Consider the following 9275-nt stretch of genomic DNA (forward strand, 5'->3'; position numbering starts at 1 on the left):
GTTGTAGAAATTTTTAGTTAACTACATGATTCAGTAGACATTATTTAAAATACGTTTTTCGGTCATATAGACATTTTCGGAGTTACAAAATGTATTTCTGAATACTTTCAGAAAAAATTATGTTGATATTATTTTGAGTAAACCATTATAATGGGACAATATTTTTAGATTGAAAAACGTAGATTTAAATCATTATAAGAAATCAAATTTTTGAAAGATTTAATATGAACATTTCAAAATATTTGAAATCCCCCAAATATTGTAAAAACTATCCGTTTAAAATAAAACTAAAAAAAAAAAAAACATTTTCAAAAATTAAAAACAAAACTTATAGACACTATGCATGTCAAAACATTATAAAATCATATTGTCACTAACAATTTTTTTTATCAATAAAAAATAAATGACTTAAATGAAAGCAATATCTAAGTCATAAGATAGTATTGTAGGCAGTAAACATTTAGAGAAATCAGTTTTGTTATAAATTATGAGTTAGTTATGTAGGTACTAGAGTTGGGACGATTAATAAGGATTGGAAAAATGATAACTTTTGGGGTATCATAATCGGTATCAGAATTGGAAAAATTTGTACCTATTTTCTGATGCTGAAAACGATTTCTTTAATTATCTTTTTTTTATTTGATTTTGTTTTAACAAAATCTTCTACTGCTGGTAGTAATAATAAAATAATGAATGTTTGTTGATTTTAAATTATTAGTAAAACTAAAATCTGTAGATCCCCCACTCCACATGTGTTTTTACATGTGAAAAAATATATGCACATTTAATATGTGTTTTTATGCTAATCGGGACCAAATAAGCATTTTATAATTAAATATTAAGAGATTTATAAATAAGCGACTCAGAATTGGTATTGAAATCAGGAATCTATTACGGAATCGGTAATTGTATCAAAATTGAGAAAAATATTGGAGTCGTCTCATCATTAGCAGACACTAAACAAAAATTCATTTCGTTTTAACTCCTAATAGTCATTTAGACATTATTTTGAGAAATCATTTTTGTTTTGCTCTGTATGGATATCATATTCCTATAACCTTTTAATGCTTGACAATTAATTTTCATATATTCTGGTGACATTCATATAACTGACAATTAACTCTTAATAGATGTAATTAATCGGAATAATAACTGAGGTTTTAATCCAAGGAGAAATGTCAGCAGAAAAATTATAGAGTGAATAAAAAAAATTGCCACAGATGGAATCGTTTATAAAAGTTATAATTCTTTCAATAATCTAACCATATTCGGTACAAATAAACTTTAGTCTATGCCTGACTTGCCTCTCAGGTTTCAGTTATGAATAACCAACAGTCTTTGTTCTATTGCTGTTCAATTATATGCAAGGACATTTTGGTAATCGTCTCATGAGTGGGAATAGACTTCATGTTCACTGGATCATGACTTCACCTATTTTATCTGAAAAGGAGTGTAAATCAAAGCAATTCTCAAATTATTGTTGAACTTAAGAGAACCATTGCAGCCAGTAGTATTGAAAGGGACAGAGTGTTAGAGTTGTTGATAATTTTGCCCAGAATTGTGTTCAGATGTGCATATCGTTAAATGGAAAACAAAGTTTGTTTCATGATTTGACAAGTCGGACATTGACTGGTACTAATCAAAGTTTAGTGCAGAGAGGTACAGATTGCAGAGGGGTTTATGAATTTTATTAACAATTTTGGGGATGGGATCACACTGTATGTTAGTAACACTACATTTTGTGCTTCTCTAACTGCAAAAAAATTCGAATTAAATAAGATTCAAATTTTATCTTATGCAGACTTGTTATTATGTTCACAATTTTTATTCCATCTGATTAAAACTAAGCAAGGTGTTTGATTTTTAAGATTTAAAAAAGCTTTTTTACATTTTGGAAATAAAATTTTAATGATTATTCAACAACCGATGTGTGACGTGATTATTAATGATTTTAATGATTACTTTGAAATTTACTTCACTGTAACAAATACAAAAAAATGCCCTTCATTTGTTAAATAGGCTGTATGTACCAAAAACTCATTTTGACAAAAGTTTGCCCTGGCAACAAATACAAAAACAATATAAAATAATTATCAAATATGCCAAAAGGTCATTTGAATAAAATTATGAACCTAAGACAGTCACCTGCATGGGAAAAAACAACAAACTAGATCAATTGTCAAAAAGAAGATAAGTTAAAAGTATATTTGAAAGATCATTTTCAGCAAAAGGTTACATATGTGTAATCAAAGTCAGATCAATTCAATGAAACAACGATGTCCTTTGGATGTGACTACAGTGACAACGCCATCTGAAGTTGGCATTTCAGGTGGTCACAAGTGGTTATATAATAACAACCAAAAAGGATACGAACAATTTGGGCCTAGAAAGATTGAAATCATTCAATTCCCATATGTGTATTTCTCTCCTAACGGCCAACCATACATAACTGTCACCAACAATAAAAATGTATTATATTTTCTTATATCAGTGTGCCATCATTATTTTAAATGCAGGAGAACTACAACATATTAACCACAATCCTAACCCTAAATCTGAGGTTATGAAGAGTCATAGGATTAAGTGTAAACACCTAATTAATACAGGGAAAAAATTTTTGTTCAAAAATTTGTTTAACTATTTTATTAAAATATTTTTCAACTAATCAGAAAGCTGAGTTTTTTTTCATCAAATACAAAGAAATATGGCCATTACGAAAAAGTACATAGTTGCTAGACGCCACGGACTTTCTTTACAACAGATAAAAAACAAAAAAGTGGCCAAAAAGTAAATAATATAAGAAATAAATCTTATCAAAGCCATGATTATTTATTCTACCTACCTCGATAAGATTTTAGTGTTTTAACTTATTTTAAAGTATTTATTCAGTTCAAAAAACAAGTAGTGTTGGGTGTTATGTTAGAACATAAAAAATGGCGGACATAAGAAGGTCACATCTTTGAAGTCTCGATAATCATTCAAAAATAGAAAATTAAACAAAAATACTGGTAAAAATCCACCCAATAAATATTCTGAATTCTGTATAATGTAAGGAAAGTTTAAAAGTGTAGAGTCAGTTAGTCTACATATTTCTAGTCAGCTCACATGCACTAAGCCCACGTGTGAGACAAATCAGCTCTTACTGACAGTTTGTTTTACTGACATAGCCAGCAGCCAACACCACTCACGCAATAGTCAATTGGACATAAAGACACACACTTCTTTTTTTCTCTTCTTTGTTTTTAATCTTTTCTTCACTTCAAAGAAGGCATATTGTCACTAAAGCGTAAAGAGTTACTGTGATAGGGGCCAGTATTATAGTGCAGAAACCTGGCTGGGTAGTTATGCAGGAAGGTGTTTGTTCACATTACATTTAATATTTTTGCATGTTGCTACAATCAGGGAAAAGAGGGAGCAGGAAGAAAATTTCCAAAGACAAGCGGTCTCTCTCTTTCAGCAAGATGCACCCGACAGAATGTTTCTTTTCAATGTGCATAAATTTCCTTGTCATTTAGAGATGTGTTTGTTCATTTGTTTTCAACACACATTCATATTCATTACATGGCGATCTAAACTCTAAATTCAGTGTTGCCTCATAATACTCATCCTACAGCCATGAAGTTTGTTTCCTCTCAAAACATTTAGCTATAACCACTATCAACAATTTTCCTTGCTCTCTATCTGTGCCTATAACTAAATGAAAATTCCATGAGCAAAGCTTCTTTCCTAAAACTACCCGTCTGTGGAACATAATACTACGAGGCTGCTTTCTAGCTGACTATAACATGGTCGTTTTCAAGTCCAATAATAGTTGTTGTTGTTGTTGTTGAAGAGGAGGAAGAGGAGGAGGAGGAGGAGCCGTCCTCTGAAATAATCAAATCCTACCCAATTTCTACCATTATCGATCATCACTGAGGTATTCAACCCTTATTCTCAAGTGGCCTCTGGACCTTAAAAAACGATGCACTCCCAGAGTAAAAAAAACAAAAAAACTTGGAACACTAATTGTCAAAACACCAGTTGTCAACAAAGTCTGCATACGTTACAATTAGAATCTTATTTAAATTTGTCAGCAGTAAATTTGTTGCTAGATCAAGAAGCAGTACATTTTGTAACTATGAAAGTAAACAAGTTTACATTTGACACTCTCCTCTAATATATTCTGTTTAAAGGGAGACAATCCTGTTAGAAACGTTGACTTGTTGTTCGTTGGTTGAACTCAACTCGACATCACATCATATCTGTAATACACCACTTTGGCTGTAATCATGCTATAGGAGTTATCAAAGCATAATAAATCTGAAAGACAAAATGGAAACAAAATGTAAGTTATATGATTTTTTGATGAAACAAAGAATTAAAAAATATAATATTCATATCAACATATTGTATCAATGGCTGACTGACCTCAGTATTACAAAATAGAAGCGGGAAGACTTGACGTTGCTGCTATTTTCTTTTCTTTTTTCACTATGTTATAACATTATTATTTTCACGGCAAGTGCTCGGCTGAGCTCCATTCTATGGTCCCCCCTCGCCAAACTTTCACAAGAAACACCCGTCTAGCAGAAAACACTATCACTAATTTCGCCCACTCTTTATCTGTGCCTAAACCTAAACGTAGATTCCATGAGCAAAGGTTCTTTCTTAGAACTGCACGCCTATGGAATTGTCTTTCGTTTTTTTGTTTTCCAGCTGACTACAAAACGGTTGTCTTCAAGTTTAACATATACAAGTTTTTGATGAGCCATTCCATATAAGTTAACAAATTTACCGAATCTCCATTACTAACGCTTACTATATTGTCCAATTTCTACTGTACACTCTTTAACCCTTATCCTCGAGTGGCCTCTTGGCCTTGATAAGTGGTGATGCCTATGTAAAAGAAAAAAAACAACATTATATTACTTGTCTTTTTTCACTAACCTTTTCCCCTCATTTCAATCCTTAATATAGTTGGAAGAAACTGAAGTTTGGAAACACTCTCTAAATGGTTTTGTTGTAGTAGGGTGAAAGGCGGTATGAAAGGTTCTAATCGATCATATAACTATAAGGTAGATCCAAAAGCAAACAGATAACAGCAATAGCAAAGAAGAATGGCAGACATGGTATTCATTTGAAGACGATGCATGTCATGTTTTATTTACTGAGTAAAAAGAAAGTGGTAAATTTCTAGGGAATGGAAATCGTATAAGCATGATCAATTGCTGCACATCAGAGGGCACTGGTTGTCTGTTCCACCTGCCCTGTTCCAATACCCACTGTCGTCCGATTGCCTGTTCCTGTGCACTCTGACGTCCAGCCACCTGTCCCAGAGTCCACTGACGTTCAACTACCAGTTTCCAGTGATTATACGATTTCCATTCTCTACAAATTTATCACTTTCTTTTTACTCGGTAAATAAAACATGATATCCATTGTCTTTAAATGAATATCACTGTCTGCCATTCTTCTTTTGCAACAGTTTAAACTTCATTAAAATCGGGTATACATATTTGAAGTTTCAAAGGGTTTCTGCCCCATAGCTTCCTTAGATGGTCCACATAGAAATTCTGCACAGTGAAAGGCCCATAAAGATTCAGAACCACTTCAATTGTCTTCCTGGAAGATGTATTGTACATGACTTAAATTTTTAGATAGAGTATATTCGAAGTTTTAATGGACATTCAGCTCCCATAGTTCTGCTTGTAGATTGGGACGACTTTCATAGTTTTGCCAGAAAATTGTGCATGCAAATATACCTTTTGTTTTCATGTAGATTCTCTAAATTTTTTTTCTCTAGAAATACACATACATCGACATTTATATCTCTGGAAACAGATTGAAGATTTATTGGAGTCAATAATTGTTTGAGATTTAAAAATGAAACGGACAAAATTATTATTTGTAAAGGAGTTTTGTGTCATACCTAAGACTGATTCTATTTGAGGTATATAAGGGATCCTGACTAGTGCTACCATTCTGTTAGGGTAGATCTGAGAGTACTCATAACAAAGAGAGATTCCACATTTCCCAAAGCTCCTAAATAGGGGCTTCATCATCAGATATAGTTCCATGTTATACCCAAGGCCAGCAAAAATATAAAAAATCTTTTTGAACCATGAAACTCTTGCTTTCCTTATTTTATTCATTTTCCATGAGCAATGTTTCTAACAAAGGTAGAAAAATCGCTGTTTTCTCAATCGAAATCCAATTATATAAAATTATTGTTGACTATTTTTTTATCTTGAAGTAATATCTCCTTGCATCAAGCGGCCTCATGCCTTTCTGAAGTGATTTCAATAATTCTGATTTCGTTTATCAATGTCTCCCTGGAAAGGGATGGGATTCATTTCCAGAGGATTTCCCTCAATCTCGGCTCCAAACCAGGAACTTCAAAGATCAAAGGTTTTCCTAAGGATATTCGTGGTACCTACAATTGCAGAGGTCTGAAGGCCACCTAAAACATCGGGGATTTGTAGTTTTTTCAATTGTCCTTCCAGACGACTCAATACTACTCCTAGTGTACCAACTACAACTGGAATTATTTGTGTTTTAACCCAGTGTATACGCTTTATCTCCAAGGCCAATGGAGCATAATTGCTCCACTTCTCATTCTCCTTCTCTCTCACATTCCTGTCCCAGGGTACTGAAAAGTCTACAATCTGCCAGTTTTTTGAGACCTTGTTAATGATGACCAAATCCGGACGATTATGTTCCAATTGCTTGGTCGTTATGGCACTTTTGTCCCACCATACCTCTACCTTGCCATCCTCACTTGTTCTCACTTCATCAGGCACCTCCTCAAACCATTTTCCAGCACTCTTCACCCCAACCTTCTTAAACACCTCCCAATATATCCGGAGTCCCATGCAATCATGTCTTTTGCGGTACTCTTTCTGAGCCAGTCCACTACACCCTGCTGCAAGGTGTGCAATTGACTCTGAGGTTTTACCACAAATCCAGCATTCTGCAGTAACTTCCTTTCCTAGAACCACTTTTTTGAACAATCGTGCTGCACAAACAAAAGCTTCAGTACTCTTAGCCAGATACCCAGCTCTAAGCCATTGCCATGATCTTTCATTAGCCACTTCTGCTATATCCTGGAAGAACCTTTCATGCATTTTCTTCCTAGCCAGTTCCTCTGCGCTTTCTCTATCCATACGTTCCACATAATCAGCCTTGGTCTCACATACTTCCATTTCATTGGCCACAACCTTAAGCATCCACTCCTCACTTCCAACCACATGCTCCTTTGACGACATCTCCTCGGTTCTCACACAATCTTTTACACTTTTCAATCCTCTCCTACCGTCTTTCCTCTTTCGATACAGCCTTGCTACACTACTTCGAATGTGAAATCTACCAAACATTGCTAAAACTTTTCTTGTTTTGATATCCATGGCATGCAACTCCTTGTTAGACCATTCTAAAATTCTTGCACTTTATCTCAAAACACTGACTGCCCATGCATTCACTACTTTCATTAGGTTTCCTCCATACAGTTTCGACTTTGCAATTAGTTTCACTCTCCTAAGATACTCCTTCCTGATGTTCTCCTTCATTTCTCTATTCATTATGCCTACACCCTCCAACACTCCCAAATACTTATACCCTGTATCTTCTATTTCTTTCATGATTTCTCCATTTGGCAGCACAATTCCATTCAAATGAACCTTTACTCCTCTTTTCATCACCAACACCATGCATTTACTAATCTCAAACTCCATCCCAATGTCTTCTGAGTATGTCCCCACAAGTTCTACCAGTCTCTCCATTTCCTTTTCACCAGATCCAAAGTTATACCCCAGTTTTCTCTCTTCAAAAGATTCTCAGTGGCATCATTATCATTACAAAAAGAAGTGGCGATAACAAATCTCCTTGAAATATCCCACGTTTAATGACAACCTGCCCCATCTCCTCTCTGTTTGCTGTCAACACCGTTTTCCATTGAGCCATACTTGTCTCCAAAAGCCCTACCACATTTTCAGCAACCTTCATCATCAATAGTGTTTCACGTAGCCATGAATGAGGAACCATGTCATAAGCCTTTCTGTAATCGATCCATACTATGCTCAGACTCCTCTTCTTTTTCTTTGCATCCTGCATTAATGTTTTATCAATCAGTAGTTGCTCTAATAATAATAATAATAATAATAATAATAATAATAATAATAATAATAATAATAATATCATGTTCAGAGCAGAACCACTAACATTGTAAAGCAGGTCTGTTGACTGAAAAATGTTGTCATGTCTGAGGTACAAGCAAGATCTGTCAAACAGATGAGTGAAAGCATTTTTTACAAAACGAATGAGAAAACTTTTAAAAATTAATTGAAAAATAAGAAACGCGATTTATACTGAAACTGAACTTATTCAATATTCAAGAAAACAAAAACAAGAATGAATCCAAAAGGAAAAGTTGTGTTTTCTGCGTTAAAAATAAATAAAACATTTCATTGTTTCATAGATTTTAAAGACATAAAATTCGTTTAATATTTGCTTAAACATTGCATTTATAAAAAGAAAAAGGAACACGATTCTATTTATACAGGAACTGAATGAAATATAAATAAAAACAAGAATTATGTGTGCAAAATTACGTATATTTGAAGCAAAGGGAAGACAATCAAATTATGCAAAAATGTAATTATTATCGATTTAGGGAATAAACAAATAAATTAAAATCAGAAGTTTAAATAATTTTTTAACATCAAACCGAACAATAAATAATTTAAAAAATGAAATCAAATGATACATAATATTTAGAAATGAAATCGAAAAGTAAATAATTTAAAATTGAAACTAAATCAAAAATAATATTTGAAAATGAAAAAAAAATAAATGTTTAATTGAAATTAAATGATGGAGATTATTTAAAAATAAAACCAAACAATAAATATTTTTTTTAAAATGAAATCGAAGGATAAATAATTTTAAAAATGACACCGAGTAATAAATAATTAAAAAAATAATTCAATCAAACGATAAATAATTAAAAAAATAATTCAATCAAACGATAAATAATTAAAAAAAATAATTCAATCAAACGATAAATAATTAATAAAATAATTCAATCAAACGATAAATAATTAAAAAAAATAATTCAATCAAACGATAAATAATTAAAAAATAATTCAATCAAACGATAAATAATTAAAAAAATAATTCAATCAAACGATAAATAATTTAAAAAATAATTCAATCGAACGATAAATAATTAAAAAAAATAATTCAATCAAACGATAAATAATTTAAAAAATAATTCAATCAAACGATAAATAATTTAAAAA

At 32.3% G+C, this 9275-nt stretch overlaps 1 protein-coding gene across 8 annotated transcripts in view; it reads right to left on the bottom strand.

The window, feature by feature from the left end:
• Positions 1 to 794: 794 nt before the first annotated feature.
• The window catches only part of LOC145273340 (retinal-binding protein-like), a 381653-nt gene continuing 373172 nt past the window's right edge, over positions 795 to 9275 (bottom strand). For all 8 annotated transcript variants that reach the window (XM_080127073.1, XM_080127071.1, XM_080127171.1 and 5 more), the window contains one exon: positions 795 to 4299. In XM_080127073.1, coding sequence (XP_079983199.1) covers positions 4220 to 4299 — 80 coding nt within the window. In that variant the 3' untranslated portion in view covers positions 795 to 4219. The remainder of the gene's footprint in view (positions 4300 to 9275) is intronic.

This window comes from Euprymna scolopes, chromosome 1, assembly GCF_053919585.1.
Source record: "Euprymna scolopes isolate OS-2025 chromosome 1, ASM5391958v1, whole genome shotgun sequence".
Classification (NCBI taxonomy): Eukaryota; Metazoa; Mollusca; class Cephalopoda; order Sepiida; family Sepiolidae; genus Euprymna; species Euprymna scolopes.